Source organism: Rosa chinensis, chromosome 5 (genome assembly GCF_002994745.2).
Source record: "Rosa chinensis cultivar Old Blush chromosome 5, RchiOBHm-V2, whole genome shotgun sequence".
Taxonomy (NCBI): domain Eukaryota; kingdom Viridiplantae; phylum Streptophyta; class Magnoliopsida; order Rosales; family Rosaceae; genus Rosa; species Rosa chinensis.
Window position 1 is genome coordinate 70663967 of NC_037092.1, and position 14374 is coordinate 70678340.

The 14374-nt window shown below is 38.0% G+C and overlaps 2 protein-coding genes and 1 long non-coding RNA gene across 3 annotated transcripts; 1 reads left to right on the forward strand and 2 right to left on the reverse strand.

Annotated features, from left to right (window-relative positions):
- The first annotated feature begins 906 nt into the window (after nt 1-906).
- Nucleotides 907-5991, forward strand: LOC112202868 (TMV resistance protein N). The gene is made up of 6 exons (XM_024343891.2): nt 907-1510; nt 1616-2768; nt 2890-3171; nt 3255-4229; nt 4322-4902; nt 5577-5991. Exons 1-5 carry the CDS (start codon nt 993-995, stop codon nt 4397-4399), a joined length of 3006 nt encoding a protein of 1001 aa, XP_024199659.1. The 5' UTR covers nt 907-992; the 3' UTR covers nt 4400-4902; nt 5577-5991.
- A 970-nt stretch (nt 5992-6961) lies between these two features.
- Nucleotides 6962-9453, reverse strand: LOC112163959 (bZIP transcription factor 1-D-like). The gene is made up of 7 exons (XM_040506337.1): nt 9015-9453; nt 8824-8881; nt 8560-8608; nt 8226-8407; nt 7828-7899; nt 7256-7373; nt 6962-7128 (listed from the first exon to the last, which is right to left on the reverse strand). Exons 1-6 carry the CDS (start codon nt 9062-9064, stop codon nt 7275-7277), a joined length of 510 nt encoding a protein of 169 aa, XP_040362271.1. The 5' UTR covers nt 9065-9453; the 3' UTR covers nt 6962-7128; nt 7256-7274.
- A 2408-nt stretch (nt 9454-11861) lies between these two features.
- Nucleotides 11862-14097, reverse strand: LOC112202872. Its single transcript, XR_002937596.2, has 3 exons — nt 13716-14097; nt 12969-13039; nt 11862-12034 (listed from the first exon to the last, which is right to left on the reverse strand). It is a non-coding gene; the product is annotated as an uncharacterized LOC112202872 (long non-coding RNA).
- Nucleotides 14098-14374: the final 277 nt, after the last annotated feature.

Consider the following 14374-nt stretch of genomic DNA (forward strand, 5'->3'; position numbering starts at 1 on the left):
TACACTTTTCTTTTTGTCAAGTTACTTTCTTACACTTACAGGGCAGTTTCTCAAGTCCACACTTTGGCAGAGTAAATTCCTGCACGCTTTCTTGTTACCATGGACCACTTTCCACACCCTGGCCAGTCAAAAACCAAAAGTCGAAGAAGGACATAGCTCCACACCAACTGCTTAACAAACGTAATTGTAGGACCGTGTTTGCCATGTTTTCAATACTAGTCTTCATTTTTTTTTTTGGTAAGCATATTACTATATTAGTCTTCATTTTGAGAATTCACTACTCACTAGGATATCGTGGAACTAGTATATATACACCACCTTATTTTCTGAGATTGTCCTAAATTCCTGTGGGGAAGGATCTTAATTTACACCGATTCTTAACCATGTTTGGTGCTGCATGGGACCATAAAGTAGGATTATCAAAATAGTGATATTTAATGCTGTTGTATTGCATTGGGTTATAATACATTTTATAATACTAATTATTATAAAAACCACAGCTCAAAGTTGAAAAATAGGGTGTTTTTATATATTTTCTTTTAGCCTGATTTGGGTAGTTAAAAAAAAAAAAGATTACAGTTTGAATACGGATTTTAAGATTAAATTTGAAACAAAGAGGAAGGAACTTCCCACGGCAGCTAAAAAATGTGAACTCCAAGCCACAATGAAGATTCATTAAAAACCCTACTTTCAAAAGATTTACAAGTCACTACCATCAATTTGATAAGACAATTTATTAGTTACAAACCTACAAATCCACAAGTTCACGGACAAATGAACTATGATCAAATGGAAGTCTACGCCTAGGCCCACAACTTTAGGAAGGTGAGAAGAAAAAGAAGGAAAAGTAAAGAAAACGCGTCTAATTGTCACTACGCGGTTCTCTCTCTCTCTCCTCCATAATTTACTTTCCTACACTCTCTGGCCATTCACTCTTCATTTTTGAGAGTGGTTTCCTCTGCAACTGCTTTCATTTTCTCTTCCAGTTTTCAATGGCTTTGAGCACCCACAGAGCCTCCTCATCTCTTGCTTGGGCTGAACCACCTCCCCGTTGGAATTACGATATTTTCTTGAGTTTCAGGGGTGAAGACACCCGCACGGGTTTCGTCTCCCATTTATACCACGAGCTGCAGTACCGGCAAGTATTCAAGACTTTCAAGGACGACCGAGTGCTTGAACTCGGAGATATTATCTCTCTGGAGCTCTTGAGGGCAATCGAACAATCACATCTCGCCATCGTTGTTCTCTCACCCAACTATGCTTCTTCCACTTGGTGCTTGGATGAACTTTCCAAAATTATCGAGTCCATGGAAACCGAAAGTAAGAGAAAGAGAATTCTGCCGGTTTTCTTTAATGTGGAACCATCCGACGTTCGAAATCAGACAAAGAGCTTTGATGAAGCCTTTGCTAAGCATGAAGCAAAGTTCGGTAAGGACTCAGAGAAGGTGAAGAAGTGGAGAGCAGCTTTAAGAGAAGTGGCAGGTCTCACCGGATGTGATTTAAAGGATAAGTAAACACTATATGCAACTTCATCCCCTTCTTTTTGTCTTTTAAATTTAGACTTGTTCTATTATATATGTATTATTAGCTTGATGATTGTCTCTTTTTCTGTTAGATCTGAAAGTAAGCTTATAGAAGTCATCGTCAAAAGTGTGCGGGAGAAAGTGCTTCCTACGATCACATTGTCAGATTCCGGAGAAAAGTTAGTCGGAATTGAATTTAGACTTAGGCAAATGGGTTTGCTTTTAGCTCCTGAGGAAAAGGATGTTCGATTTATAGGAATATGGGGTATGGGTGGAGTGGGTAAGACTACCCTTGCTGAGCTAGTATATAAGAGATTTGCTCATGATTTTGATGTGGCGGAGTTTCTTGATGTCAGGAATAATCATGGTCAACTAGTCAATCTTCAAAAACAGATTCTTTTCCCAGTCTTGAAGGAAAATGTTTCACAAGTTTGGGATGTTCGTAGGGGAAAGAATTTCATTAGACAATGCATGTCTAATAAAAAGGTCCTTCTTGTTGTTGATGATGTTGATAGCTGCTGTGACCTCCTAGAAAAAGTGGCTGGAGATGAATCTTGGTTTGGCGATGCAAGCAGAATCATTGTTACAACTAGAGATAAACGTGTGCTCGTCGAGAATGATATAAAACTATCAGTTGGGCTAGTGGGGCTAAATGTCCATGATGCTCTTGAGCTCTTTACTCACAGTGCCTTCAAAAAAGATCAGCCCGAGGAAGGGTTTTCAGAGCTGTCCAAGTGTTTCATAGATTATGCCGAAGGGCTTCCGTTAGCTCTTATAATTCTTGGAAAATCTTTGTACAAAAGAGATCTAGAGACATGGAGAAGTGCATTGGAGATACTAAAGAGAATTCCTAATCGGACAATTTTGGATTCGCTCAAATTAAGTTATGATGCGCTGGATGATTTGCAACAGAAGATTTTCTTGGACATTGCATTCTTCTACAAGGGGATGGAAGAGGGGCGAGTTAATCAAATGCTAGAATATTGTAATGGCTTTAATTGTCTTTTTGTGACAGAGGTTCTCATCGAGAAATCTCTGATAACTATTGAGCTGCGTCCCGACTTTATTGAGATGCAGTACGCCGACAGGGTTGGGATGCATGGTTGGGGACACTACAAGGTTGAGATGCATGGTTTGGTACAAGAAATGGCACGGAGAATTGTTCGTGAAGAGTCTGAAGAACCCGGTCTTCGCAGCCGTTTGTGTAATCGTGATGACATCTTTGATGTATTCACGAGAAATACGGTAAGAAGTTATATAGATAAATTAAAGTTTAAATTTAAAAATAAAAATTACATTTGTTTTAGCATTTTTTATATTAGACTTGAGTGGAATTAACTATTCCTTTATTGTGAACTAATGTCAGGGAACAGACGCAATCAGAGGCATCCGCTTATGTTTACCTAGTTTAGAAGAGGCAGGTTCAAGTTGGAACATTGAATCCTTCTCTAGGATGCCCAAACTGATGTTTCTTGAATTTGATAATTTAATAATTGGTTCAGACCCCAAATTCCTCCCAAATTCCTTGAGAATTCTCATATGGAATTGGTATCCTTCCGAATCTCTTCCAGCTAGTTTCCGGCCAAATAGTCTTGGTGAACTGAAGATGCAAAGAAGCAATCTTGTCCGGCTTTGGGATGAAAGACAGGTAACAACGTTGATAATGTTTTCTACTTCAAAATATAATTTTAGGTTTTCCAAAGGTAATTATTTGTTCCATGCATTGTACAGGACTTGCCTAACTTGAAATGTATGGATCTTAGTGAGTCCAAAAACTTGAAGGAGACCCCAGATTTCACAGGTATTCCGAATCTTGAGGAGTTGAATCTTACAAATTGTGACAGTTTGGTTGAGGTCCACCCATCCATTGCAGTCAACAAAAAGCTTAAACGGCTGATACTCGAGCAATGTAAAAATGTCAACAGTTTACCAAGTAAGATTGAAATGGATTCTCTCGAGGTTCTCAACCTTGCTTACTGCTCAAAAGTAAAGATTCCAGAATTTGGAGAAGGGATGAAAAATTTGTCAATCCTTCTCGCACCTGGGACCGCCACTGAGGAACTGACTTCATCTATTGAACATCTGGTTGGCCTAACTAGACTGAACATATCTGATAGCAAAAGTCTCCAGAGTCTTCCGGGTACCGCAATTTTTAAACTGAAGTCTCTTGAAGAACTCTGTATGGGAAAGTGCCCAAAAATTGTAGAAAATACGGGGGAGACAGGGTGTTTGAAGCTTCGCATGTCCAAGGGTTTATTTAAAAGAGAGAGTCCAGAGCGTGCGTGCTTGGCGTTGCCATGTCCAAGGGCTTTACCGTCTTTGCGTTGGTTAGATCTACATGATTGTAATCTTTGTCGAGGAGTTATCCCCAACGATATTGTCTACTGCTTGCCGTCTCTAGAAGGCTTGAATCTTGCTGGAAATAATTTTGTTAGTCTTCCTGCGAGCATTAAATGCCTTTCTAAGCTTCGGTTCATTAATTTATCGAGGTGCAAATGGCTTAAACAATTACCGGATCTCCCATCGAATGAGCGATTAGCTGTATGGGCAGACAATTGTGATTCCTTAAAAATGCTGTCAGAACCATTACAGCGGGTCAGATTCCCCAAATTGCAGAGATTTTGTTTAATAACTGTCAATTGCTTTGGATGTCAATCAGGCTTCAATAGTGAAATATTTTCAATGCTAAGGAGATTGGCCGCTGAGGTACTCTCTCTCTCTCTCTCTCTCTCTCTCTCTCTCTCACACATATATATATATATATATATTAAACATGTATGATTATTCCTTTGGTATAGGGGATCCCTCGATATTGTTTTGATGATTATACGAATTTAAGTTTTCGAAGTAAAATTTGCAAGTGGTTCGATATTTAAAGCGAGGGAGATTCATTGACTGTGAAGCAGCCTCTGGATCGGGAATCAAGTAGCTCAGAGTGGATCGGCATTGTGTTTTGTGTTGTTTTTGCCGATCTGAGAGATCCTGCCACTATTGAGTTCTCTATTGCATGTGAGAGATGGTCCCATGAGCGTATAGAAGACCCAAGGCATATGATGGGAGATCATCTTTGGGTGATTTTCATGCCTCGCCGTGAAAGCCTGGATACCACAAGCTACTCTATTAGGTTCAATCGTTCGATTAAGGAGATTCCATGCCCGAATGGTGTGAAGAGGTGTGGGGCCCGATTGTTGTACGAGCAAGATTTGAAAAGCCTCCTCCTCGAATCTCCAACAAACATCTTAAAGCGGAGTCGTGAATATTGTGACTCGGAGGAGATAAGAGGCAGGGGAAGGTCCAAATGTAATTGCAAGTGGTAGCCCTAACAAAGAATCATTTTTCAAAAGACTCAAGGCATGAATACTAATCGATCTATAGGGAGGTATGTTTTTGTGACCATTTAATGTCTACATATGTAGGTTGCATTTAGTCCCCCTAATTTATATTTGTGTATCCGTATATAAAAGGTTCATCAATTAGTGAAGCCCTAGGTTTGAGATTGTCTTTATATGTGGCTCAAACATCCAAAATAAATAAACTTGTGTATTTTTTTTAAAAAAAAGTTGTGTAAATTGTGCTAACAATACCATTTGAGTAATTGTTATGTTGAACATGTTTTTCCTCATTGACAAACTTATTCTCATTTACAAGAACTTTGTTTTGTTTCAGAAAGAATATATTTGATTGGTATGTATTTATCCATGCATGTAAGCCCATGTCGCAAGGGTTCCCTACATTGGTTTAAGTATTCTTAATGTATGGACAGTCTACCCAAAACATCGTTGTCCTATAATAGAAAAGTTGTATACAAAATTGAATGGAGTCTTATTATCCAATAGTTGAGATTCATCACTCCCATATTCAAGGTTGATCATGCTACAACCAACATACTAACAATGTGATGACATTAATTCAAGTTGTGATTAGTTTTCACTTTATTTTTTTATCTTTTGTCAAGTATTATTAGTTTATACTGTATAGCAAAGAGTATTTATAACTTATGAGATGTGGAAAATACGTTTGACTCTAACGAGTTGTATTCATCTTATGCTATAGGAACTACCCCTTTCTTGTTCTGATTCTCGTACAGCTGGGCTGCTAGTGATCTCTTTGGCAACAATGGTCTTCCGCTATTCTTCCTTCGGAGTACTTGACAAGCACATCTTGCCTCCGTTACGATGCCATGTTGGTGTTGTGAAGACGAGGCTGATCAAGGTGTTGCTTCGATTGGTTTGAGATTTCTCTTCCATATTCCTTTTCATTTGTTGTCCTCATTCCTTCTACTGCTCAAATTCATTCCTACCAATAGTAAATTATTGTTGCAATTTTTAGTGTCCCGTAAATTAATTTTCTAAGAGTAATGAGTCGAAGACTAGAAGTTGAAGTCTAAAACCATGAACCAATTCATTACTTTCTACGTTCTCTTCCACGAAATGTTAATGCATATTGCCCTAGAGATATCATTACTTTCTATGTTCTCTTTCACGAGTTGTATTCATCTTACTGTTTATATCGTTCCTCTTTTATTAATGCAATATGTAGATCATTCCATTTTGTCTCTGTATTTCTAGAATTCTGTTTTCTGCTAGCAACAAAATATGGAAAATGATAGTACTGTGGCTTAGGACAAAAGGCAGGGTTGAGGGAGCATAGCAGCTGCGTACTCTGCTGCACCCCCTGAACTGTAGGAAGGGGCAAAAACATAAATATAACTACTGATCTTGAATGTATTTTGTAGTTCTACTGAGGCATTTCAAGGTCTAGTCTTTGGTCGAGTGCTTCTTGTTTCTAGTAATCTTAAAATGCGTCTGTATGGCCAAATTTGTTGTGTTCATATTCTTGTCTTCATGCTTAATAATGTGTAATGTGTTGATTCAAGTCCGACTTCTTAGACCTTAGAAGTTTTGTTTGTCTAGAAATTTTTCAGAAACTTCATTGAAGTGTGACATGATAACAGAAAGTCTTGCAACCTCCCAACTATGAGGTTTTGACTTTACGTGATACCTCCATTAATGGTGTTTTTCCTTCTCTAAGTTTAGCCCAGTTCTGTATCGATGAGCATCTCCAATGGTTTTGTTATTTGGCTTTGGTCAAATTTGAATTTGACATATGACATGGCAAATTTGATATAGCAACATTTTGACAATTTTTAGCTCCAATGGAGATGTCAAATTTGAATATTACTTTAATATATAAAATTCTATTTATGTTGTTTTTCCTTCTTTTTTTTCTTGTAATCTAAGATCATACAATGAATGCTTCCATTTAAGAAACGCATGAAGAGATTATGAGAAAAGAGATGCAATTGAGATTATGAGAATATATCAAGATGGAATACATAGCAGGAAACAGAAACAGAATCAGCAAAAAAAATAGCAGTCAACTAGCAACAAACAGAAACAGCTTGAATTTGATAGCAACAAACGGATACAAACTGATATATAGCAACAAACTGAAGGAAACTCTGAGCTGCATTTCTATCATTGAACCATAAACCCTATCATTGACAATGATTAGAGATTATCATCACCTCACTTCCATTGTTATATGTCACAAAAAAACCAAGTTCTTGGGGTCGTAACAGAGGAGCCTTTGAATCAATGTTAATCTGCAGAAAAATAAATCAGTTTGCAAGTCTAGCAAAAGTTCTTCTACCTCAACCAAATGATATGCTAGCATGTGCAAATTGTATTTGTCCCAAATCAAATGACATTAGAACATGAGAGAATACTCACCAGTAATGGATTACCAAAATCATTGAAACGATATGCAGCTTCCAATGGTTTTAATTAGTTTTTCAATGTACAATTTCTTCAAGCCATTAGTTATAGATGTAACTGCATTGAGAGGTATCTGAAGAGGAAATTTTCAAAGGAGACAAACAAAAAGAGTCAGGCAATATGGAACAGTGAAGACGTCTCTTTACATACATGTAAGAACAAGTGGATCTAATACAGTAGAAGAAATTTTATTAAGAAACAGAACAAAACCTAAAAGCAATTTTACCCAAGACTGGGGGCAAGAATAAGGTACAATAGCCATAAAATAGAATAAAGGGAAGGATACACATATACTCACTTTCTTCACTAAACCAAAAACTATGCATCATAAGCTATTGACTACCAAGCTATTAACGATTCAGTTAATAAACTTTAACTCATCAACTTTCTTAAAAATCAATTTTGCTAATAGGGAAAGCAAATTTCATCTAGTTAATGCACATATAATCAAGAATATCAGAAAACACGAATCAACGCTTATTAGTCAAACAAAAGAAGCAAGCATGGAATAGTAATTTGATTCTTACCCTCATGTATGCAGCAACATGGCCACCATAGATATACTTGCGATGTACCTCAGCATCAAGCTGCTTGTTGTCCTTGGAGAAACCAGTAAACCTCTTATTACTGTGTGGAATATCCAAACCACCATCCAAAGATCCTTGTAATCAATATTAAAGCCTAGATGATAAAAGAACAAAACAAATAGGTGCAAACTCCATTGAATTGACCTCAGTCTCACATAATTAGATACCACAGGGCTCTAAGGCAAATGCATATATGTACACCACAGTTTTGGCATACATATGGATATTACTACAATATTTGAACATATTGAGACACACACACGGATTGAAGAACAGAATAACTAGTGAAAAATATGTACTAAAAGAACAACAATTTAAAACATGACAAAAATTTGTACTTGAATCCAATGGTCACCACCGACAGCTGATGGGGCTCCAGATTGATTTCCTCTCATTTTTGCAGTTCCAGCACCAGCGGGGGATGCATTCCACAAGTCCATTCCCATATTCAGACTAGTTGTAGGCAGAGAAACTACAGGCTTCCCAGGCACTAAAGCTGTGTTATTTTGTGCATTTGCTCCTGAAAAATGTGAGAAAACCATTTTACCAAAATTAATGCAAGTACCATTTACCAATGTCTACGCTTACAATATAGCCTAAAAAGAAGTGTATGTTGAACACGATCACTATAGCAGACCAAAATAAATAAATAAAAGCACAAAATTATAGTACCATCTGCAAGCATCTTGTCAAAGCTTCCCTTCTTGTTTGCACCATACTCCTAATGATATAACAACCATGTTTCATTAGAAGAAAATCATGCCAACAGTTATTTCTCAGGCCAGGTTAAAGTCTAAAATCCAAAGCACAATATATTCTGAGCCAACTGCTATTTGCAGATAAGTTGCAAAAGCTACTAGAAATTTACTAGCCATTGAAGAAAGGTAGAAGAACTCGAGAACATCTTGGAGTATTAGCTGCAGGGCATACACATACCTGGTGGTTACCATTCTCCTTGCTTCCATCTGATGAACCCTCGCTGCAACTTTCAGCACTGTTAACGAGAAAGTTTACAGTCAGACTGGGTACAGCATCAATAAACTATCTTTAACCAATGTAAAATGGTAAAGACTCAAGAGCAATCTGAAGCTTGTAAAAAGGTATAATACTATGCAAAGACCACTGACCTTTGTGAAGCTCCATCATTTCCAGAACCAGAAGTTGCTTTTCCACTCATCAACTAACAATCCATTTTGCTAACAGATAAACATGCATTTAACTCAGCTAGAATTAGAAGAAAAACATGTCGATGCATCCGAAACCTTCTCCGAAATACAACTTCTTCATGAACAGGATTTTCAGCAAGATAATCATTGTAGAGTGTTTCCTGACCTTACAAACGTTGTCTATCTTTATATATGCGACCAAGAATTGAGCCCCGGCGTCTTCTTCTTCCCTTCTCTTGTAGAGCAGCAATCTCCAGATTCATCAATTCTTCGTCTGATGATGAATTGGCAAGATCCTAAAATTCCTCATTTGCAGCATCTGAAGATGAATCTGATAAATTTTTATCCAAGTTCCTAATATTCAAGAAGAGAAAAGAAACTTGAAGAGAGGAAAGCTTGAATTTCTGGGTGAGAGGAAAGGAAGAAAGAAGTGAAAGGGAGAGAGAGAGAGAGAGAGAGAGAGAGAGAGAGAGAGAGAGAGAGAGAGAGAGAGAGAGAGAGAGAGAGAATAAAAAATAAAAGACGGAAACGGAGGAAGCTGTCAAATTTGACAGAGAAGACTCTTGTGTCAAATCCACGTGTAAAAGGCAAATGGGTTGGAGATTAATTTGGTTGATCAAAAGTTGACGTTGGGTATCCATCTGGCAAAATTGCCAGATCACATCTGTTGGAGATGGTCTCAGTAGCTAGGTTTAGTTTTGGGTAGCAATTTTGGGTGTTTGAGGAATTTGGAATCTTTTTGATCCAGAGTCTGTGCTTAAGGACATAGTTATACTTGTAGACATGGCACCAGAGAATCAACATTGACTAGCAGTGGAAGAGGATCCGTGCTCTGTTTAATACTTATTATTTCTAATGGCATCGAGAACCAGTTTTAAGTTTAAGACTTTTACTTTAAAGTATGGAGTGCCATTCTTTAGTATAGGTCTATAGGGTAGTTTCTCACACAAGTCCACAGTCCATACCTTAAATTGCCAAATGAAGGAGAGTAAATCCCTGTACACTTTCTTGTTACCATGTACCACGTAAGTAAGTCCACACCGTGGCCAGTCAAAAACCAAAAGAAGAAAAAGGACACAAGTCCACACCAATTGCTTAACAAAAGTATAGGATCGGATTTGGATGTTTTCAATTTTACGTCTTCATTCATGTCCTATTTATATTTGTACATTGTAAACCTTATTTGATGAGGGAGAATCATTTTCTGCAAAGAGATTGGAATTCTAATTTCATTAATTTGCTGATCCCATTAGCCATATGTGTGCTATTACAACTCTTAGAGTTTGAGTTTATCTTAAATAAGAATTTGTAAGTAAATTTACTTTTGGTTTTTTTGAAAGGAAAAAATAGCATTAAATAGAAGCACCACTGGAGTAATGAGAGTTTACAACGTCAAATAACAAGACTTTGGAGACCTGGATCAGAACACTATTGTTCCAAGAAGTGATCTCAGTACAGTTGTGTCCTATGTGTGCTATAACATCGGCACAAAGTTTGCTTCCCTAAACACATGCTTAAAAGAAATTGTGGTGAAAGAAGCAGCAAGGTTCCTAATATCTTAGACTATTTTGATCAATCTCCAAGAGGGAGGTCACAAACTCCTTTGACAGCTTCGATTACTAACTTTGAATCCCCTTCCACTTTAAGTTTGGTGAAACCTTTTTCCTCAGCAGAAGCTACGCTGTCCCTTAGGGCTATTGCTTCAGCTATCGGAACTATTATAGTTCCTGTTTGACGAGCGGGCGCAACAAGAGGTACTTCGTGATTGTCTCGAATAACGAAGACACCAACAACAGAATCCATGCAAACTGATCTATTAAAGCTATTCTTGACTGCGTCACTAGTAGGAGCCAGCTGCAACCGGATTAAAGGTTGGTTAAATGGTGGTGAGGCTTTACTAGGAACGTTTCCTGAACATTTTTCATTATAGCTGCAACAGAGATAAGGTTAGGCTTTAATCCTCTGAATACTGCATCATTTCTTGCTTTCCAAATCTGCCAGCAGGTGGTAATAATTAAAGTAAATAAATTCTTTTGGAAAGGGCGGTTTAAGAATAGATCCTGAAAAACTTTAATGTTTCTTTCTTCCCAGTCTACTGAGGAAGGGATGCCAACACTTTTCCAAACCTCTTTGGCAAATTCACAATAACCAAAGAGGCGGTTTGCAGTTTCATTGTTATTTTGACAAAGAGGCAAGTGCTGTCATTAATCATTCCAAACTTAGAGCGTCTGTCTTTGGTTTTCAATCTTTCTCTAAGTACAAGCCAACCAAAGATTTTAATCTTTGGTTGAGTATTTAGACTCCAGAGTTTATTGATCAGCGCAATTTGATTATGTTTTTGCAAGTCATTCCGTTGAATCCAGGTAGCAGATTTGATCGTGAACTTACCATGTGGAGCAAGACTCCATATATATTCATCATGTTGATCAGTGATAGGTAGAGGAATGTCCAAGATTTGTTTGACATGACCTGACCTAAAACAAAAGAGAGTTTACCCTTATTCCAGGATCCGTTGGTAATATAATCTTCCACTGTCTCATGTAGATTGAGAAACTTCTCCTATCTTTAGGAAGACCTATGACATTATGCATGCCTAAATACCTGCCAATAGTGGTTTTTTGTTGAATATTTAAGAGGCTAACAATATCATGTTTCAGTTTAGTATTTACCTTTGGTGAAAAGTACAGTGAGGACTAGTGGTAATTTTTTCTGTCCAAAGGCTGAAGAAAAGAGTGTCACGCCCGAATTTTGAATAAAAAATTCAAAATCCGAAACATGAATAAACAACTACAACACACGCCACTCAAATTTCAAATCTCGAAAACCTCAGTTTAATTAATACAACTCACTTGTACAAAGTAAATTTGTAAAGCTCAAATTGAGCATCACTCACCTCACAATTTACAAGGCTGTAAAACTAAAACAAATACTCTAATCCGCACGATCTCCGCCATGATCCTCCTGACCTGCAGGACTACCCGCTACACAATTTGAATAGTGTACCGGGATTGCAACAACACCAAACCCGGTAAGCCATGACAGCCCGTATGAGTAAACAAGAAGGAAATGTTGATTTTAATTCATATTTATTTTAACTCAAGTAAACAACCAACAATCAAAACATCTGTGAGGAAACATCAAACAAAACACGGAAAATCCACAACGAATACATTTCCACAATCCTCTAACCACAATATCCCCACTTTAGTCCATCCCATATGTTTGGACCCAACACCAATAACACGTTAGATTTCTAACAACATCGTTATCTGTCACCTCGGTTATTATTTAATCGGCGTTCTTCGGACTCTCCCTATCCTCAGAGCACTACATCTCGGTTATTATTTAACCGGCGTTCTTCGGACTCTCCCGTCCTCAGAGCACTACATCTCGGTTATTATTTAACCGGCGTTCTTCGGACTCTCCCGTCCTCAGAGCACTACATCTCGGTTATTATTTAACCGGCGTTCTTCGGACTCTCCCGTCCTCAGAGCACTACATTTCTACCCTCTAATCAACTCAGAAGGTCAACATGATTATCACACACATTTATCGGTTAACATTATCATAAATAATCATGGCAATTTCCAATACAATATCATATCACAGCCAAGTTATCGTAATTCCACACACACCTCAATGTCACACCATTCCAAATATATATCCACGTAAATATATATATACGTAATCATCCGCTCAGGGATAATCACTAATACCAACTATAATTCAAGCATAAAAATCGTGAAATTCATTTTGTATAATTAAAATCATTTTACTTACCTATGGACCGTAGCTGATCAAGTCCATATGATTAAAAACAAATATTTATTCCATAAATATTTTCACACAATTACAACAAAATAAAGTAATTAAATGTACTCGGTTCGTAATATGAACCACGTGAGGTTTACTCACCTCTAATCCCGCTGCGTCTTCACTTTCACAATACACACCAAAATCGCTCACCAAGGAAGACCGTCAATCACCTAGTCAAACATGATCATAACTTAGCCCACAACTCATAAACAAAATTAAACGACGATCCAACGGTCAGATCGAAATTATATGATGATCCAACGGTCGGATCCTCACGGATAGCCCTTAGGATCATCCTCCAAAATTATCACGAAGATCCAACGGTCGGATCTTCCTGAATGTTCCCTATAAACGTCTCCACAAAATTTCATGAAAATCCGACGATCGGATTCTCACGAAATGCACTCCGAAATACTAATCCACAATTATACGAAGTTCCAACGGTCGGATCTTCGCCCGTGACCACACAAAGTCATCGGGACAGTCATACGATCAACATATCAAAACTACAAGTCCATGGGACGGTCCGATCTTCAAAAAACATTAATTGGATTATCGAAATCGATCGAAACCGTAAAAATTCATAACTAAATCATACGATATCCAAAAAATGCGTATAATATATCGAAATGATCGTATTGAAATGTAGAATCTAAAAATGTAAAGAAATCACATTTTTGACCCCCGGAAGTGGCCGTATAAGGCCGCCGGAGTTTGAGGCAGAGCCGCCGCCGACCACCGCCAATGGTGTTGGGGCCAGGCTGCTCTTCTTCGTCTCATCAAGCCCAACCACTTTCCTAACTAGAACAAAGGTCAGAAAATGAATGGAAGTGGTCGAAAAATTACCTAGAAGCCACGGATTCGCCGGATTTTTTCCAGAAACCGACAACAGCTCCGATCAACGTGAAAACGTCCACCACTCGCTTCGATTGCTTCATGAAACTGTTTCATAACTTCAATCCGAGTTCATCTGTCCAAGAATCGCGAAGATTGATCGTCTAGAACTCGAGATATCGGCGTTGACTCAAAATTGAGCTAAAATCGGTTTCGAGCTCCACCGCCGTGAGGGGAGGAAAGGAGGGGCGAACTGTTCTGGGCTTTGTTTCACCTCAAAAGCTCGCCGGATGAGGGAGAAATCCATTGGAGAAAAAAATCGGGCGATTTCCGGCGAAGGAGAGCTGCAGCCGCCTTTTTTCTATTTTTCTCATTTTCTGAAATGATTTTTGGAAATTTCCGAAAATGAGAATATTTATACTAAATTGGAACTTTTTCAAAAAATCATAACTAATTCATACGAGCTCCGATTTTTGTGTTCCGTATATACACACGATCGTATCGACGAGCTCTACAACTTTCATGAAGGAAGTTTTCCCAAATTATATACGTATAAAAAGTCGATTTTCGCGTGCCCCTAAATAACATACGTTTTCGAAATAAAATCGATCGAACTAATTTCACAACTCCTCAAAGCTTCATACTTTCTCCCATGACCACGAAATCATTAC

Coding starts and splice junctions, on each gene's coding strand:
- LOC112202868 (XM_024343891.2), top strand. CDS start 993: ATGGCTTTGAGCACCCACAGAGCCTCCTCATCTCTTGCTTGGGCTGAA. Junction 1,511..1,615: donor GGATGTGATTTAAAGGATAA/GTAAACACTATA, acceptor TTTTTCTGTTAG/ATCTGAAAGTAAGCTTATAG. Junction 4,230..4,321: donor TAAGGAGATTGGCCGCTGAG/GTACTCTCTCTC, acceptor CCTTTGGTATAG/GGGATCCCTCGATATTGTTT.
- LOC112163959 (XM_040506337.1), bottom strand. CDS start 9,064: ATGAGTGGAAAAGCAACTTCTGGTTCTGGAAATGATGGAGCTTCACAA. Junction 8,408..8,559: donor TGACAAGATGCTTGCAGATG/GTACTATAATTT, acceptor CACATTTTTCAG/GAGCAAATGCACAAAATAAC. Junction 7,374..7,827: donor ATGTTGCTGCATACATGAGG/GTAAGAATCAAA, acceptor TTTCCTCTTCAG/ATACCTCTCAATGCAGTTAC.